The following is a 22,462-nucleotide window of genomic DNA, read 5'->3' on the forward strand; positions in this document are numbered from 1 at the left end:
CATCTTTCCCGCCCACTACCCGCGCCTCCATCATCACGCTACGTGATCCTCAGGAGCTGGAACCCGTCGCAAGAACCGTGCTCTTCGTAGAGGCTCAGTCTTAGACTCAGACTCAGGCTTGACGGACCCTGGTCTCGAAGTACCCCTCCACCTGACTGCACTCAATCTCGCCTGCTGGTGCTGGGCTATCTGCTTTGTCCCGCCCGCCCCTCCATCAATCTCGTGCTATCGTCAACATCCAACTTTGTTTTCCGCCTTTTCGCTTTGGTCGTCACAACGCATTCCTCGAGCTCGCAACTGACTCTGGCTTGATTTCACCTCGTTTTCTTTGCCTCTCATCGCTCGTTGAGCTTATGCTGCCCAAGTCGTGCCCAAGCAACACCCAACGCAACCTTACGGCAGCTAGTCTTTTGCGCCTGTCATATCAGCAACCTCGTCCAGGCCATACAGAACTCTGAAAAAAGCACCGCCCCCGATTTTATTTTTGCTTTGCGTGCCTCAAAACCATCCCTCGGCCGAATCATTTCGTCCCCTGGCCCTTGCGCCCCTCCACTCAGCTTCTTGGAAGCCAGCACTTCTGCAGTCTCTTCAAGACGTTGAATCTGCGTTGTCTCCCGTTAAATACCGACCGTCTCTCAGAACTGCACCGTTGTGCAGGTTTACTTCTCTTCTCTGCACAGCAAAACACATCTTATTAACCATCGACACTCAAGTGTCCTCTGAGCAGTCATGGTTTCTTTTTCATGTGAGGTACGTTATTCGGTGAAGTGCTTTCTCGGCATTGTTTGCACCTCAACCCGCCAAGTCTCGACTTTTTATCCATTCCCATGGATTAGTAGTTATGCTGCTATCCAAAGACTCCCGCCGCTCAAGCCATATCCATATCCTATCCCCCTCCGTTTCCATATCTCTCAAACAAATGCCCCTTCACTCCCGTCAATGCCAGTCCCAATGCCAATCCCAATGCCCACCCCCCTAAACAAACCTCATACACGCCTGACATCACTCCCACCACACCATTCTGTCACGAACTGCCTCCTTCAAGGGACACCCCTTCTTCCCCATGCCGATCTCCTGGCCCACCATAACCGTCTTGCCATGCTCTCGCCTCCCCTTGTATTCCTCAAATATCCCAGTACACCACCCCGCCGCATCGAACGAGTATCCATTGTCTTGCATCCCACTTATACCGTTCATGCCGTAGTTTATATCAGCTCCGTCCTTTGTTATACTAACTTACATACTACATACAGGCCTGCGGCGACGTTCTTACCAAGAAGAAGCTTGATCCTCATCGTAACCGCTGTCGCGGCGCTACCTTCACCTGCATTGATTGTATGGTGTATTTCCCTGGTGTCCAATACCGATCACATACCGTATGTACCACATGGCTTTCCGGTAGCCATAACCCTCCTGAACTCGTGTAATCGTCTGACATCATATAGAGTTGTATGACCGAAGATCAGAAGTACCAAGGTGCGCTCTATAAGGACAAGAAGAACAAGAAACAGAAACACAGCCACCCCAACGATAACCAGCAACATTACACCCAAGACCAAGCCATGACTGAAGTTCAAACTCTCCCCAACAACACTGGTAACATGAGCCACTACGCCTACGTTGAAGACGTCCCTGAGGATCAGTTCGGCTGGGCCGAGTACGAAGAAAGCAGTGACGATGAATCGCCAAACGGCCCGCCCCCAGAGGCTCCTACGCCTCCTTCTGCTGCCCCGGAGCCACATGTGGATGTATTTGAATTCCTCGTTGGAACTGGACAAACACCCAATGCTTCCAACATGAATCTCGACGCGGAGCCAGGCAACTCACTGGTACGATACGAACCCAAGGACAAGGGTGACGAATACGGCTTCATGGATGATGACGATGAACCTGCAGTCGAATATGGAAGTGGCCCCGTGCCAGCCGCCGAATTTGTTGCACCCGCTTCAAAATCCGAAAGACGCAAAAGCCGGACCAGCACTGAGAAGAAAGACAAGAAGCGCAAGCGATTACATATCGATGTTCCTAGTGACCAAGTTATGACGGATGCCCCACCGGTTCTTCACTCAGGACTCACTGGCGGCATCAACCGAATGATGCGCCCTGTATTCCCCCCGTCCCCTGATTACTCTGGCGGTGACGCTCCGGAAATTTCCCCCGCGAGCCCTCTGAAGAAGTCAAAGCACTCTAAACATTCTAAGCACTCGAAGCATGCCTCTACTGGTCATAGCCTCTTTGGCATGATTGCCGGCAGCAAGCCCAAGTCCAAGTCCAAGACGAAAACCAAGTCGTCAAGCAAGACCAAGAAGAGTTCTTCCTCTTCCAAGAAGTCCCATAAAGAGAAGAAGCCTCAGCAGCTCATCGAGTATCGCCCTCAGAGCAAAGATGGCAAAACAGACCCCAGCGCTGGACAAGTCGTCCTCTACAAGCCTCGAGCCGATGTCTTCCTCAGCTTTGTCGACAAGGGTCCTGAGAGTGAGAAGGGCGTCAGCTTAAACAGGGTTCTCAAGCGTTTCCACCGAGAACGTGAGGCTACTGGCAGCGAGTTGGGTAAGGGCAAGGAAGAGAAAGAACTCTGGAGATCCCTCCGACTTCGACAGAATGAACAAGGAGAGATCGTCCTGTTCTCTGTTGAGTGATTATCCAACTTCAAATTCAAACAAAAAAAACAAAAAACAACAACAAAAAGAGCAGCATCGGAAGATCAAGCCGAAAATCGGACAGACACCGGGCATTGGATTCAAGGAGTTTATGAGGATGATGCATTGAGACAACGGTTTTTTCCACGATACTTTTATCGACAAGCTTTTATTTTGTACAAGTTTTCGGGAACAGATGGGATCGGAGGGGTTCAGCTGGCTCGTCAGGTGTGTATCTGGCGGTTGCGAGTATTGGGGCCCCTGGATCTCCATCAGTAATTGTGTATAGTATGTATACAAGGGAACGAAGGGCATCTGTTGCTGGATGCAAGGATGGACCATTTCTCTTGGTGTTGAGATTTATTCTTTCAAGACTATGCTTTGGGAAACCGAATGGCAGATAATGAGCGGTTGGTGCATCGGACGGACTGGAATGGACTGGAATGGATACCACGAGAGGATTGGAGCGTTTTTTTTTTTTATAGCGGCATGAGCCTGCTCTGATGATACCCATGGGCCCTGAGCCACGGTATCTCTTTGTTTTGTTTTTAGCATCTCGCATCGAGGATGTGATTGAGCATATTAATATTTGTTCATCTGAATTGGATATCTTGCAAATCACATCTAACTAGTAAGCCATTACATCACACGTAGTGGTAAGATGTGTTGAGCCATGGCTTCACGTCGACATAAAGGGCATTCGGGTTTTTCCCTCACCCAGTCTCCTATACACTCCCAACAGAAGACATGACCGCATTGTGTCGCTGAGGGATCTCTCATCTCTTCCAAGCACAGTGTGCACTTTCTTTGTTGTCCACCCTTGATGTAGCCCATGGCCTTGCCATCAGTCAATTGAATACGTGGTACAGCTGCTGCTGGGGTGTGTGTGGCAGCAAAGATGTCGACTTTAGCCTTTGAGCTTGAAGCCCCTGTGGGTAGCAATAGGTTGTTATCGCCATTGTAGGCTCCGTCATGATTCAAAGAGATATCATCAGAAGCCCCAAAAGCAGCGCGTTCGCGAGCTGCTGACTCGGTAATTGTAGATCGAACATGGGTATAGCCCTGGACCGCAAGTTGAATGACTAGCAGTACACCTAGGAGTTCGTATCCTGCACGATCGGGTGTATCAGGAACGGTACGTGTGAAAACGTATCGCAGGGAAAGAAGCCTCTTGGACAGCTGATAATATGTACCACTGAAGTAGAAAAGGGCTAGAATAACGGCCTTGAAAGGAGCGCCTGATGTGAAAGAGCCCAGATGCTGGTCTAGGTAAGACCACATGCGCGCTTCGCGCCCTGTCGCCGAGCCGTTATCTCGTTTGCGAAGGCCCTCTAACCGGCGCTGTAGAAGGTTGCGCAACCGAGCGCGTAGTCCAGGGAGAATCCGGGCCGCGATATAGGGGAGAAGAATGCTGGCAGCTACGTAGCCTGCGCGACGGCCGATAGCAGGAAGTTGACCATCGCGCGCATCTATCTGCACAAGATCGCAATACTCCTCACCTAGGGTTCGGTTGCCGGGAATTGTAGTGAGAGTAAAGTAGGCGAGCGTTGCCAGGGTCTGAATCTCGGGTGCGCAGGCGTGTGTGAGACGGGCACCGCGAAGGCGACGATGCAGATCGCTCAGGATCTGCGTGAGGTGGCCGGTGAAGTATGCATCCTTTTGGTGAGAGCGGATGATGTCGGGGGCGGTGGCAAAGGGATATGGTGATGCTGATGAGGACGATGCTGAAGAGGAGGAGGACATGATGGTGTATGATCGGCAAAAGAGAGCGCGCATGCGCATGCACGGGGTGTGATGGATGGATGGATGGGAGGATCGAGCGTGGTTTGATTATTCGGGCAGTACGAAGGCGAAATGAACGAAGGCCAAAGTCGAGGATTAGTAGAGACCTGAATCACAATTTGGTGAAGAAGGAAGATGATTAATAAATTGGCGGTTGGTGTTTAAGCAGCAAAACGAACCTCGGTCGGGACAAGGTTAGGCTGAAGCGCTAAGTTAGCATTTCGGTCATCGGTAAGTACTCCCCGCGTTCTTTGCCATGTGAGTAAATATTTCCTCTTTAAGGTAGGAAATGCACACACTTAACTTAGGCATTAGGAGTAGCTATCCCATCTTGTGCAGGATGGGGGCAGTAAGATATGAGGGAACTATCGCCGTATCTCTTAATGATGCCGTGGTCATTTAGGACATGGAGAATGCAGTACGCAAAATGCGAAGTGGAGGCAGGAGGATAGTTAGACGAACACTTTTAGAACCTGTATCCTAAGGGATCAAAAGATTTAGGTAAATTTAGTATAACTTAGTAAAGCTTTAGACTAGATACTCTGTAGTCATTGGATAGATAATGCCCAGTCAGTCAGCAACACTTATAGAAAGGCCAAAAACTGCACATGCACAATCAAGAAATGCAAAAACAGCGTTTCTGACACACATCGCAATGGCACCAACAATGGATATAAACAACCTAAAGGCCCTCCCTACATGTATGGGCCCGCGCTGAATCAGAGGCCGGTTTACTCTGTACTTCTGTTGCCTCAATGACGTAATTACGTCCTCAAATATGTATTAGCCTTAATGAGGTCCTCCTCTCGCCTCTCTACCCAAGGTCGCCTCTTCCTTCAACCCATCCAAAAGGATATTATGCTTTAATTCACCCATCGCACTTCTCCAGTATGTCATCCAAATGCTCCTGATCAGATCACTCTTCTAACATGAATCATAGTCATCGTCTCATTGTATATAGGCTACAGCCTGCAGCCGGACGAGGGATTCTCGTTTGAACGAGGATATTCGCGGTCGTCAACGGAGAGCACTACCCAACGAAATCCTCAGGGGATTGACAATCGCAAGACCCAAGTCAATTCTAAATCTCCCACCAGTTGCTCAGCGCGATGTACTAGTCTCCTTTGCTACATCGAGACTATCAGTAATGAAGATCAATAATTGGACTGATCGAGGTATCCGATATATCAGATTTGGTGTTGCAACGGATGAACCTCATTGGAAGAGGATTGGGCTATCATTCTTACGCCGGGCCCAAGCTGAAGCCGCGAGTCCGCTATTGCATGTGGCGAAGAAGATTTCTGAGCAACTCCCATTCGACCAGGATCATCACCCTGCTTCCAGTACTGGCTCTCGATGGATGGGATATATATTTGGCCGCCCAAATTTCAAGGAGAAATGATTTCCTTTCTTGAAAGAAGAAGAAATCCAAATCTTCTCGCCTCGAGTTGGGGCGAAACTCGAGAAGATCAAAAATATTCGTGAGCTTTGGCTTGGAGAGACGATTGTCGTGGTTTCGGAGTTTGTCCTTTTCTTAGACATCATCAACGAAAGAATTGAGCGGCGCAGCAAGAAGGATCCCAATCTCAGGCTCCGTCTTGCCGAGTACAACGACACAATCAATCTCGAGGAACGTTCTCGGATCTAATACGCTTTTAACCTATCGAGTGGTGGGCCAGAAGTTGTTCTACTCAGTGCTGGAGCTGCGGGTTCGCATATGGTTATCGCGGAGCCACCTTGGACACCTGGTAAAATTGACCAGGTCATCGGGGGCGGACCTATCGGTTCCCTCAAGACAAACAAGTTCATATATGGCACATGATTGCCCACCCGTCAGAGATCGACCAATTCGTCCTGGATAGACAGGCACAAAAGACCCATTTATAAGACAGCTTCTCCTTGCCATTACAGGAGAAGCAAATGCAAAGGCCTCTGATACGGCAGTGGATATTAATGAAAAGGCGTTGCCTGCTCATACAGTCTATGAGTGGGCGAAGGGGAGGGCCAAACATATAGCTGAAAATGAGCGTATCAACAAGTCGTTGGAGGAGTGGGCTTCTACTCTGTAGAGTCAAATTAGATAAGCTTTAGGATTGCTTTAAGATTACTTTAGGATTGCTTTAGGATTACTTTAGGATTACTTTAGGATTACTTTAGGATTACTTTAGGATTACTTTAGGATTACTTTAGGATTACTTTATTATTTATTTACTAAGCTTTACCTAAACTTATGCCTCTATTCTAATGTCTTTATCAACTTTACCTAATTCTTTATAGTCTACAGTTTAGATAAAAGTGATTGGAAATAACAGGACGGACTGGGCGTGACTGTTGAAGAAATTCATGTTCAATCAATATTGGCTTTGCAGCTTTGTTATATCTTACTCTACCTCTAAATATTTACAACCGACAACTCATCCCTATTGTGGCCCTAGGGGCGGTTGGTTGAAGTCAAACGGCGCCATCACGCCTTGTTCTGAACCTTGAAGCTGCATACTCAAGAATTCGTCCGTCACAAGTGTACCTAACTCTTCTCCCCACTGAGCCATGAGCTCAGCTGTGACATTGTGGCCCAACTCTAGGCCGTTCATGAGATCTGGACCAATGAGAGGATCTTCCGGGGGCATCACAACCTGTGCATTTCGTGCCCGTACGACATAATCTTTGATCTCACCCATGCATGGCCAAGTGTGCTGTACTTCCTCCATTGCATCAATGACGGTCGAGAGTGACCGTGCAATGTCTGAGTCTTCCCACGAGGCTCCCTGGAAGAACCTCTTCATCATAATGGTGCCAGCTGCCGTGGATAGAGTCTGGACAAAGTCCAGTGGCAACGAGCGGAATCGATAGTGTCGCGAATATGTTCTCATCAAACGCAGGATAGCCTGCAGCGACTCGTAGCAGATCTCCACGTCTTCGCTTTCAGCAATACCTTGTTTCTCGTACATATGCGAAGGTGGCCGGTGAAGGATAATCATGATTGTATGGAATAGCATGCTTCAACTTGTTAGTGTATAAAGATGACGCGACTTAGGGGGGCAACTCACTGCATACGAAGCACCGATGGTTGCACCACTCCTACAGTCCATTGGTTCCAGTGCAGAGTACCGGGAAGACTCGATAGCCACTTTGTGAGCGACACGTGTATTTGTCGTGACCTGGCTGCAGCTACGGTGGCGTCGACGTTACCTCGACGATTCTCGAAGAGATCCGTGATCATGAGATGGGCGATCTTGCAGAGCTCTGCTTGGTAGATGAAGGACCCAACAAGTGCAACACCGTCTTCAAATTCTGTTGCTGAAGCACCTTTACAAATGTACGTGTCCAGCAAACCCTCCCAGTCTGGAGGGTACTGCAATCTGATAGTGTTGCGGACGTCTGATTCGCTGGGGTGCAGAGCTGGTGGTCTTCCAAAGTAGAGACTCAGTTGCTTGTCTGCAATGAAGATAGCCCAGTAGACTCGTCTAAGAATCTCCGTGTCGCGGTTTGATGTTCCTTCTGTCGAAGCGTCCCAGTTGTTTGGGTCAAGGTGAAGACCCATCTCATGGGCAAGTCGGAAGGCCATACCAGCAAAAAGCCAGCCCTTTGACGTGTGACCTACACCAATTTCACGGTATCCCAGCAAGGCCAAAGCCTGCAAGGTGGTGAGTTCTGGACTGTCGAGAGCTGCGTAGATCAGTTGCTGGGCCTGGTGGGCAAAGATATCGGATACTAAGCGAGAATCATCGAGCTGCATGGCGCCAAGCGAGCAGATAGCAAAGAGCAGGGCATCTGAATAGTATCTTCCCGAGCCAACATCATAGTCTCGTAAGAAGTACTCTCTGTAGATGAGCATATGGAACTGATACTGATATTTGAAATAGGCTGCCATGCATGTCTGGGAAGTCTCATCGTGAGGTGCGTAGACAAAGCTCGGGTCTCTCGGGCTACTGGAAGCGCTCACTTCCGGTATGTTCATCATGAGCGGTGTAGAGTTAGATTCGAGGTGGGTAGTTATCTCATCTGGGGATAATGAGACCTCTTGTGAGAGATGGATGTGAAAAGCGCTGGTGCCGCCGAAGAACTGAGTGGCATGGCTCGATCGAGGACGTCTCAGCTGTCCAGAACGGACCTGAGCAGCTACAACTTTGGGATCAGTATTTGACTTGGCATGGTCAATCTGCGACTTCTGTGTAATGTCGAGTGAGGCTGGTGGTGAGAGGGCGATCTCGGACAGCATCTCATCTCTTTCAGCGCTATCAGCAACGGCGAGCTTGCGAAGCAGCAGCTCAAGAGATGCCACTTGACCCTCCAGAGCTTGAACATAGCCTTTAGATATTGGCCTGGTTGGTCTTAGAGTTAGTGATAGTTCATGATTCTGGCGAGGTAGAGTCATACCGTTGCTTCTCTCCGCTACCGCTGAGGATACATTCCGTGCCAGCCTTGATACACCGCGAGCACGGTCGTTTTCGATCACATTTTATCTTGTTGAAGAGTTAGTTAGTTTGAGGCCAATATAGAGCTAAAGACATGGAAATCGTACCTTGCGGCGACGACATCGTTCACAACTATAGAAATCATTTTGGGTCAGCTCATGAAAGTGGAGCGGGCTTAGATGAGGGGATTACTCACGATATCTTGATGGACTCGCCCATTGGCGTTTCCTCCATGATGAGGGATTGGTAGAGGAGAAGACGCTTGAATATGGGGTTTCTGAGCGTTATCGCTATATTTTGAGACAATTAATTCTCGTACCATGGATCGTTGAGCGGCAGAAACGGTTCGTTTAGACGCCAAGGGTGAATCGCTGGCTACTACTGGCTGTTTTTAGTGGCTTGTCACTTGACCTCAGCCTTCAACATTCCTATATATCTATCTAATCACTATATATTGCTCATACAATTCTCAGGTGTGATGGGAAAACATGGGCAGATTAGGAGAAGTATTATCTAGAGATGAATGATTCTGGTAGATTCCGACTTGAATTGTAAACGGCGTGATTTCACTTGCTCGACGTACGTCCCGGGTAGCTCCAGATGATCTATCTGATCTGACAATTGCCTTGGAGAGTAGGTAAGGATGGATGGCTCCAATCGAAAGTGTCCAAAACAAGCGTTGAGTATTAAGAGAAAGGTCTTCTTACATGTAATGGCCATACTTTTACTTTTGCTTTTATTATTTTTTATTTTTTATTTTTTATTTTTTATTTTTTATTTTTATTTTTTATTTATTTTTTTTTTATATATCTTTTAATATTTTAATACGTCAGCTGTTTAGCCAGTTGAGGAGAACGCCTTGTGAATGGGAGCATATCAGTTCATGGTTAATATAACCCATCTTTTGAGCCAGCAAAGAGCAAAATGGTGAGCATCCTTGTCTCTTGGGGGCCTTGCAGCCAGCCTTGTAGATTCAAAGCCATGGGCCACTGCTTGTGGTGCAGTAAGTATATGGGTTTTGAAAGGAAACCTGATCGGAACATTGTTGCATGTGTGTTGTATACAGCCTCAAAACTTCTGACAGGGCTGTAGACTCACATGTCGATGCTTGTCGCGCTTGCTCACCCGTGGAACTCATTGACACCTGAAACACTTGAGTATGCACTGCAATAATCAACCGACAAGATCATGAACACAAAAGATAAGACCGCTGTTCTGCAAAGAAGCAACCAACACGAATATGCTTAATACAGAAATCTCCGAAGGCGCAGGACGATGATGACAGGGGAATATGCGGCCAACGGCCACCACGGAGACGGGCTTACTGAATGACAGGGATCTATTGAGTGGCATACATACTGAATATTCATACATAGTAAGAAGAAGAAGAAGACGAAGGGCTGAAAGAGATGGCGAGTCTTGGCATTGGAAGCAGGGGTAAACATGCTGGCTTAGACCCGGAGTCGGCGGCAACGAGATGTCTCCGGTCTTGCTATCGTGAGTTGTGTATTTGCCGGTGACATTCATATTTTGTATCATGATGTATCTGCTATTTTCGTGATGATCTCAAGTATGGACTAGCGAGCGGGTGTAACCTCAATGCACGTCAGTAAAACCCGCCTTTGTTTGTCTCTGATTTCTGAGACATTCCTTTGACCTGTATTTACAGAGTACTTTGCTGACCTACCTCGCTCAGGGATAGGTACTCTGCGAAGAAAACAAGGCCATTCCCCCTAAGTGCCAAGAACTGTAGAGCCTAGCCTAGCACCTATGTCCATCGCCCACGCCGCAAGCTGGAACGACTTGGCCGATTTGAATGCCTGAAAGCCTCTTCCGCATGATGGGAAATTGTGGAATTGGGTCAAGTCTCGACCTCGGACCCGCTACGATATGGGCTATGCTTTGATATCGGCCGAGGACAGGACAGGACAGGACAGGACAGGACAGGACAGGGCAAGGATATCGTGATTTAGCCTGGGTTCCTACAGTAGCGCTGAGATTCGGCCAATGATGGCTGCCACGTTTTTCTTGTCCGTAGCCTGCATCTTTAATAACATCACCAACTGCATAGAGGTCAATTCACTCTTACCTTAAGGTTACCTTACAGTGACAATGTCTCTCACTCTGAGGTGCCTTCGCTTAGATTCGACTCCTCAATCCAACCAATAATGCCTCAAGATACCTGGCCATAAGACGGATTCCTCTGGATTCTTGGCTCTTGGCTACCTATACTTTCACCTCTACCTAACCGCCCGCTGATTTGAAGTACCTCAGGCCCCCTGCGCGGGTGTGGCGGCCGACTAGCACTACTAGGTAAGGTAGGTAGGTAGTTTAAAAAAAAGAAGCAAGGGTCTAAACGGTCTCTTTCAACTTACATGGGCCAGCCAACACTCACTCTATACCTAGCTACCTCGTAGTAGGCAAGGGAAGGGAACTCTTGGTAATATTGCTTCGTATGTATTAAAGGTCCGTCCCCATTGTCAGCTCAATTAGTCTCGTTTCCTTTGTTTCGTGTTTCTTTGTCCATTTCATCACCTCATATTAATGAAACTGTCCCCCATACTTAAACAACTCGCCATAATTCGAGGTCTAGGTAACTTAATGCCCCTGGTTATTGAACCACCCACATTCAGAACACCAGAGACCGAGTGCCTCAACCATCCATGATGACAGCTGCTCCGAAACTGTCGGATCCCGTCTCTGAAGAAGACTCTACACATACACCCAATAACGCCAACAACACTCATGATGGAGCCGTATCGAAAAAACAGCCCAGCCGGAAAAAATGGTTCATAATTGGTGCAATTGCGTGCCTAATAGTGCTAATACTGAGTTTGACGCTGGGGCTGTATTACGGACTCAAAAAGGTATGTTGCAACTGATCACTCAAACACACACACACACAGTCTTTGGCAGTCTGTAAAATACCTACAACCTGAAGCACGACTAAACCTGTGTTCTCCAAAGGAACACAATGTCGATAAACCCACTGCCAAAGACAACGCCGACCAAACTCCCTCTCCACAACCCAGCGATAACCCAGACAACAACTCAGATGACAATGATGATAACAAAGACAAGGGGAAAAGCTCAGATGGCGATAAAGAAGAGCCAGAAAAGAAGAAAGAAGGTCCTTTTGTAGACTTGGGTTACTCCAAATATCAAGGCAATGTCCTCGAGAGCAATATCTATGAGTATCTCGGTATACGCTATGCAAAAGCCCCAACCGGCGATCTTCGATGGAAAGCACCGCAGGAACCCGAGTCCACAACCGGAACACTAAAGGCTCAAGAGGTAAATGCACTTCGGCTCACATCACAAATCAACGGTATCTCATTCTCTATAGTACGCCCCTTACTGCCCGGGAGTCAACGACGGTCTCAGCTCGCGCATCGACGAAGACTGTCTATTCGCCAACATATGGACTCCTGCAAATGCAACCTCTGACTCAAAACTCCCCGTCATGGTCTTCTTCCAATCAGGTGGCTACATTAGGAACGCTTCTCCATACGTGAACGGCACACGGCTCATCTCGGCCTCAAACAACAACATCATCTTTGTAAACTTCAACTACCGTGTTGGCATGTTTGGTTTCCTCGCTTCCAAAGAGGTCAAAGAAGATGGCGACTTCAACGCAGGATTGTTGGACCAGAGGTTCCTCCTCAGCTGGATCCAGAAACACATCGAGGTGTTTGGCGGTGATCCTGAGCATGTTATCCTCCATGGTGAATCTGCCGGTGCCGGATCTGTGGCCCTTCAGCTCGTTGCCTACGGTGGAAAAGACGAGGGTCTTTTTGCTGGTGCCATTGCTGAGTCGACATTCATGCCTGGTCTCCCTAGCCCTGACGATCTACAGTATCAGTTCGATCGAGTTGCCAACGCCACAGACTGTGCTGATGCCGACGACGCATTGAAGTGCCTCCGTGGAATCAAGTCGCCGGACCTTCAAACCCACAACGAAAAGGCTCCTTTCGATGGCCGCACTTATCGATCTTACTTCTACTGGGCACCCACTACTGATGGTGACATGTTTTCAGACTTGCCTTCTAAGCTCTACGAGAAGGGCGAATTTGTCAAGGTGCCACTACTGTCTGGCTCTTGTACAAATGGTATGTATCTGAACCCATATTCATGTTGCACTGCTAATCCTGTACCTAGAGGGATCCAACTATGCCGTCAACGCAGGCAGCTCAGCCCAGTTCATACGCTACATGCAGAATGAATACCCCTATTTGACCACAGATGACACCGAGACTATTCTCGACCTCTACCCACAAGAGCCCAAGATCGCAAAACACGATACTTGGTTCCCCTCAGCCTCGCGTGCATACGGCGAAGCAACTTTCATCTGCCCAACAAACAACATCCTCAACGCCTTCGCTGAGCACGCCGACCCCAAGACCCTCTGGTCCTATCGCTATAATGTTGCCATTGAAGAGTTCACAAACGACGGCTATGGCGTTCCTCATGTCTCCAATGCGCCCGCCGTCTTTGGCCCTGATATGACAGCTGCCAAAGCTGGCCCCAGCTATCGCACTTACAACGCGCCCATGGTCCCCATCGTCCAGAACTACTGGATCAGTTTTGTCCGTAGCTTCGACCCAAACACTCACCGTGACGAGGATGCTCCTCGATGGGAGAATTGGGGCGATGACCAGCGACGTCTAGTTTTTGAATTGAACAACAACACCATGGAGAGTGTGAACAAGGGTCAACGGGAGCGATGCGAGGCTTGGTTAGATATGAGTGGTTCTACCAAGCAGTAATGATCTTGACGACTTTGATTACATCATGATTCACAACCATTTATTTCATTGAATATTACTTGATACCCGTGTCATATACATAATACATCTATGCACATTCACCCTGCCGATTCAATGCGATCAGACTCGTTGATCTCGTTCATCACCATGATTGCCTCGAACCAAGTAATCATATTTTTCATCTAATGCTAGTTCTGCCTCAAGTTGCTCAACATATCAATGTTTAGCATAATGCCGTTGTACTTCATGCCATCACAACAAGGTAATATGTTCAACTACCAACAAAATAATCGCTATAACATTCAGTCATGGTAGTGAATAATCTCACCCTGGTTGAATTTCACAGGAAAAAGTCACCATGTTATCCTGCAGAATCCGAATACTGAGATCGGCTTAGTGTTCGTCGCATTAAAGCTTGGACTGCCCGTTTTGCCTCTACTGCCCAGCGCTTCACTCGCCGTGTTCTATTGCGTATTCTCTGTGGCAACATTACGCTCTGTGTCAGCATAGAATCTTCAAAAGAGCTGCCCTGAGTAATCTCAGACCGTAACGGTGTAGGGTCGCTGAGGTTGGCCGGGCCCCTTGGCCTGTTCCGTCCGTTCGTCGGCGAAGCCCGGTGTCGAAGAAAAGACGACTTGTTCCTCATGGGCTTTGAATAGAGAGTTCTGTCAAAATTCTTCCTTACGAAGTTCTTCCCTGAATATAGTGTTTTGTCAAAGTCCCATCTGTCGAATATTCCAAGCCCGCTATCAAACTTTGGTTGACTCACTAGTTCCGCCGTTACTATACCCTTAGTTGAAGGGGGATAAGGAATATCAAACTGGTCAGACAGCTGTCGCGAAGGTCCTCGAATAGTTCCCTCGTCGATATTAGAGAGTCGCTTATCAACACCAAACTGTGCAAGTTGCTCTTCCAGTGCTTCCCTAAAGCTGGATCGATCTGTAAAAGCGTCTCTGTGAGGAAAGTTCTTCAACTCTAGGAGAGAGCTATACTGTTTTAGAGGGCTGTTGCGCATAATTGTTCCATCAGGGCCCATTAGCTTATTGCTCATTCGACTTCGAGACACTTTGAGTCTTAGTCTTGGCTTGATAGGATTACTGGAGCTTCTCTCAGGAATGCCCGGAGAGTCAAGGCTCCATTTGCTCTGAAGCCCTGACTGAGACGACCTTAGACGAACTTTGAACCGAGAGGGATTGGACTGGGTTGGATGGTAAGATGGCTTTGTCGAGTCATTGGTTCTTGATACCGGTTTTGAACATACCGTATCCGCACCTACTTTAGACTCCAGGCGAATAGCATTATTGGCAGGACTACTGGCATACATCTTATATGCGTGGGCTGCGGTATGTCTAGACGAGCTCCAACAATGGGGATCGGAATTGCGTTGTGCTTCGTCAGGTAACGGTGGCAAAGCCTTCATCAACTGCGGAATGCTGTTTGTGACCCTCAGCTGATGTGCTGGTGAGATTGGGTTAGGTGAAAGAATCCCAGCGTCTATATCTGCTTTTGCCCCGTCCAGGGGCACGTCCTGCTTCGGCAGAGCCACATCATTATTATTCGGGATCTTGATGTTTGTATTTGCGGGGGTTCGGCGATGATGCGCCCCATGGAGCTTTGGTTTCACAGAGACCGCTTCGTTTTCCATATGTAACGAAGGTTTGTCAGGGCATCGAGCTTCCGTCTTTGGTGGAACAGGAGGTGGACTTGCCCGAACAGTGTCATGTTCACCAGACCCCTTCTCTTGTTGGCTACCTTCCCAAACCCAGTCGTCTTCGCTGGTATCGATAGATAGTACGGGAGAACCACACTGGGCTAGAGTGGAAGTCATCAGGTGGCCTTCCTTCGTCTGCTCTCCTCGAGATTTTGTATCCGTGTCGCGTGTTGAAGGCCCTATAGCTGAGATATCTGAGGTACAGCAGGGTTCGGGGAAACTTGAAAGCCCACCATTGTAAGTATCTGGTTGCTTTTTCTAAAAGCTGCTGTCTTCCAGCTTCTCCGTTGCCGGTTGCTCCGAGACCGGCTGCATCGGGGATTGCTGAGTTCTTTTGATAGAGATCGGAGTTTCCTTGCAACTAGAATTAATATCGCAATCATAAAATTCTTGCCGCTTAGGACTGGACGCATGCAAGCTGCCATACATAGGCACCGAAGCTACCTGGATTTGTTGCTTTTCACGTAAAGCTGAGTTTCCATTAGAATCTAAACTTGTTAGTTTCGCCAAACTCATCAACAAATGCCATACCTCTGAAGCTGGCCGGGGGCGCCGCATCTGTTTCCTCCATGGCATCTCTCATATATATGCCGATAGTGTGTCCTTGAGGAAAGCCGATTGTGGACGCATACTCAAATTCAGACGGGAATCCTTTGTCAAACTCTTCCGTATAATCGTAGTAGAACGAGATTGGCGAACGAAGAGGTTGCGAGACATCGTCCGGGGTCCTGCCATGATACATGTCCACGATGGAAGTCAAACTGGCAGATCGAACACTGTGATCACCAGGCATATACTGAAGGTATGGGGATTTCGATGGCGGATATCCTGCACCGCTGGGTCTTCTTGACAGATTGGCCCTTGAACCGTAATAAGGTGCGGATGAGGAGCGTGGGGGTAATGAAGACATTGATCGGCTGAATTCGGGCCTCAATGACAAGGGAGGGTATCGTCGATGCTTGCGATAACCCCTATGCATGTGAGAACTGTAATTCATGCGCTGTTAACTGTCAGACTGGGGTTGAATAAGAGAGATGGAGGAGTTACTGACATGCGAAGACCTGTCAATCTCAGCCATTCTCCGGTGATCAATGAGACCGTTATCTGTCACTGCTGGAGAAGAAGGCCGGACACCAGGCCGTCTTAGACGCGTGGGATATGGAAATGGTGAGCGAGGGCGCTGATGGCCATTATTGCTTTGTTGACTGTGAAAAGTACCGGATGATTTAAAAGAAGGAACTCGTCTTGAACTGCACGTTGTCAAAGAGTGTGTTCGCTGGCTTTCTGACGCGGGAGAAAAAGACCTGGGATGAGGAACTCCAGGAGAGCCATATAATGAAATGATCTCGGAAGCTGTGTCTCGATACGAGGGTAGCGATCTACGGTCGTCCCGAATTGGAACGTCCTTAACTTCATCGTAATAAGGGCGAGCAGGCCGCCTCACCCTTTTATGACCGGCTCTCATGCGAGGGGGTCGAGATGTATTTGGAGGTATGCCAGAATTGATGGAGTAGATACCAAGATCTCCGGTCTCCGTTGTAGTCTTCAGCATGCTCTCTAGAGGTCCGGTAGAGCGGAGGAGAGCCGAAGTGTCATTCAAGCTCTGGAAGGGTAGTCGTGGCTGAGAGGGAGACCGTAGCCTCGGGGTAGTGGAACGTCTTTCATGAGATTGATAGGCGCTGTGCAACGAAGCTTGGCTAACTGATCTGTATCTGGAATCACTGAGGTCCATGATCACTCGCTAACAACTTGACGCTGTCGCTGCATGGAATGAAAATGGAGGGAATAAGATAGGCAAGGAATATTCGACTGATCATTTACTAACCAGGAGACCAAGAAGACCAAGAAAGTCGGAGTAGGCGATTACAAGCCAAAATGGCGATAGTCACAGGCAAAAGATGGACACATTCTCGAGAGAATGATTATTAGTGAAGACAAAGTATTGAGATTTGATGGAAGTTGAGGTCATCTTGCGGCAAGGATCCTTCCTTCGGACAGGAATAACCTACGAAAGTATGAGGAGTCTCTACCTTACCTAATGTTGGAATTCTTGCTGTTTTTAAAGAGACACGCTCTTGCGAGCACACCTGCACTTGCCATTATTTGAATCAGAGGGTTGGTCTTGATGTTGCTATCACCTCGATGAATATGAAGAAGGAGTTACCTCAAGTACTAATTTAGGTATGTTGTCGTGGTTTGTACCTACTAACTTAAGGTAGGGAATACCAATCTAGCAGGCACCTAGGTAAGTACCTACCTTACCTAAGATAGGTGCCCAGTGTCCGGAACCTGGTAGTAAGTTGATGTCACACTTTGTTAGTAGCCAGGTCCGCAGGCAGGAAGAGCAATGATGCCAAAGCTGAGGTCGGAGAGACAGCGCGTTCCTCGTGACATGCGACGAAGTCATCACTAAGCTAAGGTACCTACCTACCTCGGGGGAGGCAGGCAACCTTTGGATATTTACACGACCTCATGGAAGTGATGAAAATATTTGTGTAGTTTACCTTCAGCTTGGGGAACTCTTTACTGATTTTCTTTTGGCATCCTCTCAAATCTCAAGTTTTCTTGCTCATTACTAGGTTGCTGTTGTTGTTGACTGTCTGTGGTGTGCCTGCCTGCAGAAAAAGACACCTCTACAGGCCTGTTTCAAGGACGGCGTAAAGATCGACAACATTCTTGCAATCTATGCGATTGTAATGCCGATAACCCACGAGGCGAAAGAAGGTATTGGGTTGGCTTTTCGGTGCTACAAATAGGATATTGACTCGTCGATGAATGCATGTCGACGTGGGTGGCGCGGAGTCCTCTTTCGTAAAGAGTAGCATTGGGCGTCAACATGCTTATCATGCCTGAGGAATTATCAATTCCCTAACTAACAAGTTGAATGTGTCCGTGCGATACGCCACCTTCACCGCCGATAAGGGCTCACGTGCATCACGAATCTGAATGAGAGACCGGTCACGGGTTTCTATTATTGTCATGCGAGTTCCTAAGAGAACTACTAACCGTAATAAAGCATGCATAAGCACAAGTCGAGAGCCCTCCGAGTCATCTCCGCAACCGGTGTCCCAGGTCCAGACTCAATTTCATGCCGCTGGCATTTTCAAATGGGTACCCTCTGTGTGTAGCGTGACTCACCAATTTTGGACACGCAAAGCGGTTTGCGACAACCCTTGGTAAGGGACCTGAACTCGGGAGTGTAAGGACGGGACCGGAACCCCGTACCGAAAACGGGCTGCCGCATAGAGTCTAACTCAAACATCTGACTCGGCAACAGGGTTCAGTTAGTTCGATGGGTCTAGAGTGGCTCTTCTTGAATGGTTTCCCACCAAAAACGTCAACTAGATGCCTGGATTTGGTTAACCCTGGTAGGTGGGTTGGGCTATAATACGGGATCAAGAAAGTGATCATCTTGAAGATGTCTGTAGATCATCGAGGGGAGCGAAATGCTGTTGAAGAAAAGAAGCCCAAGTTTTCATTATAATGCTCTTATCAAGGCACCGTCATAGAAAGGATCACCTGTTTCTTCAGATTTAAGCCTAAAATGTTGGTGGAAAGTTTGATGTTTCTATTGTTACTCTTGGTGTGTGGGCTCTATCACAACTCAAATGCCTCGGCCACCCTTCAAGATTTTCCGTCCTTGTGGGCGACTCTAGCCGGCAGAGCCTGGCAATCTCTGTCATTCAACTGGTCACCGTATCATCCCCGCAGTTTGTGAAGCCCACTTGGTTGGCTCCATGATTGCTTGTCCAAGCCTAGTCAGGGGTCTATCGCACACTTGGACTTGTTTGAACTCAAGCTAATATCGGATGCACATGTTTAACGGGCCTTTGAATTTGAACAAAAGGGAACCCTTTGTCTTCTCGCCCGGCTCTAGAAAGTCAACAAAGCACCAGCGATAGACAACGTCCTACCTTCAGCTCTAAGCTTGGAGGCTAAGCAAAAGTTTCTACTTCTTATCCCCGATCCTCAGCCGACGTGGTTCATTTCTTATAACAGTGTCAACATCGACACCTTCCAACACAGAGTCTCACCACACCACACACTCAGTACCGGATTCAGTTTGTCTCGCCCACAATGACGGATCGAAGGCCCGTCCTCACTCTCCCGCTCCCAGCTCGGGATCCCTATGAATCTCAACGACCTGGGTCGTCACTTCAAAGCCCATCAATACGCAGCCCCCGATTTCATGAAGACTTCGATGCACCCTTCTCGTTGGACATCATGAACGCCTCGAGAACAACTCTCGCAACCGACACCATGAGTTTTCCTTCCACTGGCACAACTAGCCGTAACAGTTTTGGCTGTGATGGTGACCGACCGTCACCCCTTCAACATCGCAATGCCTCCTGGGAATCAGAGACCAAGCGTCGGTCAAAGGTCAATGATCGCATCCTGGAGTGGGCAAAGAGATCATGGGGAGCTGTACGCACGCGGTCCAACTCCAAGGATGGCCCCAAGGACGACTATTTTGAGGGTCACTCAGCCCAGAGCCCAACAAGCGATATAACGTCACCTTCATCAGATAACATCACACATTCAGAGCCCGACGGCTGCCGAACAACCCACGACAGCCAAGTTTTTGCTGCTACTAGGTTGCCAAGTTCGAAGGCAGGATCGAAGTGATGATTTGAAAAGGACTTCACGTACCCTTATCTTAATTATTAATGAAGTGGGAAGGCTAGTAACGAATAATGTCGGCGTTAGGAGGCACTTTGTTTCTGCTCGGCTCTATGAGATGACCGATTGCAAGACCAAGGGTCTTGGATTTTAGGATTACCGAGGAACCAGACCTCAATAGGAGGCATGTCCTCAGAATACACCACCGCCAATGATGAAAAGGCGTTCTTCTTCCCTCTTGGCCCACTGGATAATCTTGTTCGCTCCTTGTGTAATGGTCGCTCTCGACACATTAGGTCCAGCAACACAGTAAAACTCAAACACAGGTGTGGTCCAGGCCAGTGAAGTTGCATCATCTCCGACAGCGTGCAGAACTTTGAGATGTGAATGTTTGGCGTGAATGGATGCATGAAGCTCATGGTACACCGTCATCAATCTCCTGCGATTAACAAGACCAGTGAAGTGCGGCTCTAATGACGCCATGCAGAATTGTACATTGGCCCGCGACTTGTAAAGGAAGTGACTGACTTGACTCCCAGGGGCAATTTCGTGTATTTTTGGTCGACCGAGACGGGTGGCGTTCTGAATAATAGCCAATGTCCCGTTTTTAGCAAGCTGCTGGGCGACGTTGTCCCGCATCTGCTTCAACTCGAAGAAACTCTCGCGATCAGTGCTTACGAGGATCATTGCGATTTCTTCTCCTGACGAGCGCCCTTGTGCCGCTGCAGGAGAACTAGCTTGATCCCCAGTAGTGCCGTCAAAGAAACTGACGTACATGTACAGATAACCTTTGTTGTTGAAAGCGGGGAGGCAAATGGGGATCCAGTTCTCTCCACCACCACCCTTGATGCCGTCGCTCTCGAAAAGCATGTTGAAAATAAGTTGCAGGTCGCTAGGATGAAGTGAATGTCGACGAGGCCGAATGACGCTGACAAGTTTCCCACCAGCCACAATTAGACCATACAGCAACTTGTCTGTACGCAATTTCAGGAAAGTATTGTTGATTGCATGCCGCTGAGACTTCCGAAGCCGGAGACATTCCAGGGATCCAAGCAAAGCCGAAGCAGATCCCTTTGTGAACGTATCAGCCAGAGAAGACAGAAGACCCTCAGTCCCTTCGAGAGGCTTTCGCAAGTCGGCTGACGGTCGGTTCGCAAAAATATGAGTTAGTCTGGGCAAGGTTAGTGTTGACAAGATTTGCATATATAGCGCATCCAATTGTGCCTGTATCTGCGAGTCGCTTTCGCCCAGCTTGCTGATAGCGACAAAGTAGAGCGGGCCTTTGGTCAAGATGACAAAACGAGTATCCCCAGCAGAAAAGGCCTGGAGGGGATTCATGGCACCTTCATAGAATGAAATAATGGTTTGAACAACGCCCATAGAGGAGTTTATCAGACTCAGATCTCCATAGCGGCTCCAAATTGGCTTTCCGGCTGATGAAAGAATCAGATAATGCTTCAGTTTCGACTTCCAGAGATGCAAAATGTCAGACTCAACATCTTCGTCGTAATCCTCTGGTAGAGGATTGAACTCATGGTGAAACTCAGCGAACTGATCGTTTGCGCCTACTCTGCTTTTCTCGAAAGGAAGAACGGTGGCCGACTGAGTTCGCAGCATCTTCCAAGCTGGACTCTTCTTATGTAGTTCACCAGTAAGTAGACTTGCGATGTCGCCAGCAGGTCGCATTGTTGGTGCAGAACTCATGATGCTAGCAGTCTCGTCTGCCTCACCGCTGCCACTACTCTCCTGTCGATTTGGGGAAGCATGATCACCCTCGGCGGGGCTTGGGAGTGAGTCGGGCCCAGGAGTGGGAAATGTTCCCCGAGATCCATCAGGAAAAGAGAGCGTCTGTATTTCAACAGGAGTTATTGCCGTGGTAGCATGAGCTTGCAGAGAGGCTGTGTCGGTAGCGCTCGTTGACGGCCGAGGCGGTAGAGGTGGACGATAATCTTCGTTTGTGGGAGACGCTGGGTTTTGGATCATTTTATCCGACTCCATGATTGCGGCGGATAGCTCACTCGTCGCATTTCTTGGCAGAGAAGCCTGTTGGGGGGTGAGAAGGAAGAAGGCTTATTTTTGCCAGAATCATACGACCTGGGAATCCTCTGGAAATATGAGGCGATGCCATTATGCCATCTTGAGAGACCGCATATGATCAAGAAGCGATGATATCGACAAAAAAAAAGAGGAGGTAAAGAGCTTCGTATGGGCGGCGCGGCTCTTGTGACGTTGTATAGTGGTACCAAAATAAACTGGTCTAAAAGCTCGATAAGATAGACTGAGTTTACCAAGTATTTTTATCACTTAGATAAGAAGTCCTACCTAAGCTTTTGGTTCCTTGCTTCCCTTTGGGGGCATGACGTGCTGGAGCTGTTGCAGCCTTGCACTAACAGGTCCAAGGCTTGGGAGCTCAAGCCAATCAAAGCCCTTCACACTCACAGAGCCCCGCCAATTTCAGGGCGGTTTCAGTGGGTGCAGTTGAAGTTACCTATATGCTCCACGTAGCCTTCTGATTGGGATCGGTGCGCC

General features: G+C 48.4%; 6 protein-coding genes across 6 annotated transcripts; 3 read left to right on the forward strand and 3 right to left on the reverse strand.

Moving 5' to 3' along the window:
* Positions 1-1,098: 1,098 nt before the first annotated feature.
* Positions 1,099-2,639, forward strand: J7337_002854 (uncharacterized protein; the record flags this gene model as incomplete). Its single annotated transcript, XM_044820580.1, has 3 exons — positions 1,099-1,161; positions 1,254-1,376; positions 1,446-2,639. The coding sequence occupies 3 exons, from the start codon at positions 1,099-1,101 to the stop codon at positions 2,637-2,639; spliced, it is 1,380 nt and encodes a 459-aa protein (XP_044684880.1).
* A 639-nt stretch (positions 2,640-3,278) lies between these two features.
* On the reverse strand, positions 3,279-4,382 carry J7337_002855 (uncharacterized protein; the record flags this gene model as incomplete). Its single annotated transcript, XM_044820581.1, has 1 exon — positions 3,279-4,382. One exon carries the CDS (start codon positions 4,380-4,382, stop codon positions 3,279-3,281), a length of 1,104 nt encoding a protein of 367 aa, XP_044684881.1.
* A 2,459-nt stretch (positions 4,383-6,841) lies between these two features.
* On the reverse strand, positions 6,842-9,070 carry J7337_002856 (uncharacterized protein; the record flags this gene model as incomplete). Its single annotated transcript, XM_044820582.1, has 5 exons — positions 6,842-7,418; positions 7,469-8,743; positions 8,799-8,884; positions 8,944-8,968; positions 9,033-9,070. The coding sequence occupies 5 exons, from the start codon at positions 9,068-9,070 to the stop codon at positions 6,842-6,844; spliced, it is 2,001 nt and encodes a 666-aa protein (XP_044684882.1).
* Positions 9,071-11,621: 2,551 nt separating this feature from the next.
* J7337_002857 (uncharacterized protein) lies at positions 11,622-13,602 on the forward strand (the record flags this gene model as incomplete). The annotated part of the gene is made up of 4 exons (XM_044820583.1): positions 11,622-11,703; positions 12,003-12,130; positions 12,183-12,945; positions 12,995-13,602. The coding sequence occupies 4 exons, from the start codon at positions 11,622-11,624 to the stop codon at positions 13,600-13,602; spliced, it is 1,581 nt and encodes a 526-aa protein (XP_044684883.1).
* Positions 13,603-19,390: 5,788 nt separating this feature from the next.
* Positions 19,391-19,939, forward strand: J7337_002858 (uncharacterized protein; the record flags this gene model as incomplete). Its single annotated transcript, XM_044820584.1, has 1 exon — positions 19,391-19,939. The coding sequence occupies one exon, from the start codon at positions 19,391-19,393 to the stop codon at positions 19,937-19,939; it is 549 nt and encodes a 182-aa protein (XP_044684884.1).
* A 186-nt stretch (positions 19,940-20,125) lies between these two features.
* On the reverse strand, positions 20,126-21,931 carry MON1 (Vacuolar fusion protein mon1; the record flags this gene model as incomplete). Its single annotated transcript, XM_044820585.1, has 1 exon — positions 20,126-21,931. One exon carries the CDS (start codon positions 21,929-21,931, stop codon positions 20,126-20,128), a length of 1,806 nt encoding a protein of 601 aa, XP_044684885.1.
* Between the last annotated feature and the right edge of the window lie 531 nt (positions 21,932-22,462).

This window comes from Fusarium musae, chromosome 2 (genome assembly GCF_019915245.1).
Source record: "Fusarium musae strain F31 chromosome 2, whole genome shotgun sequence".
Taxonomy (NCBI): Eukaryota; Fungi; Ascomycota; class Sordariomycetes; order Hypocreales; family Nectriaceae; genus Fusarium; species Fusarium musae.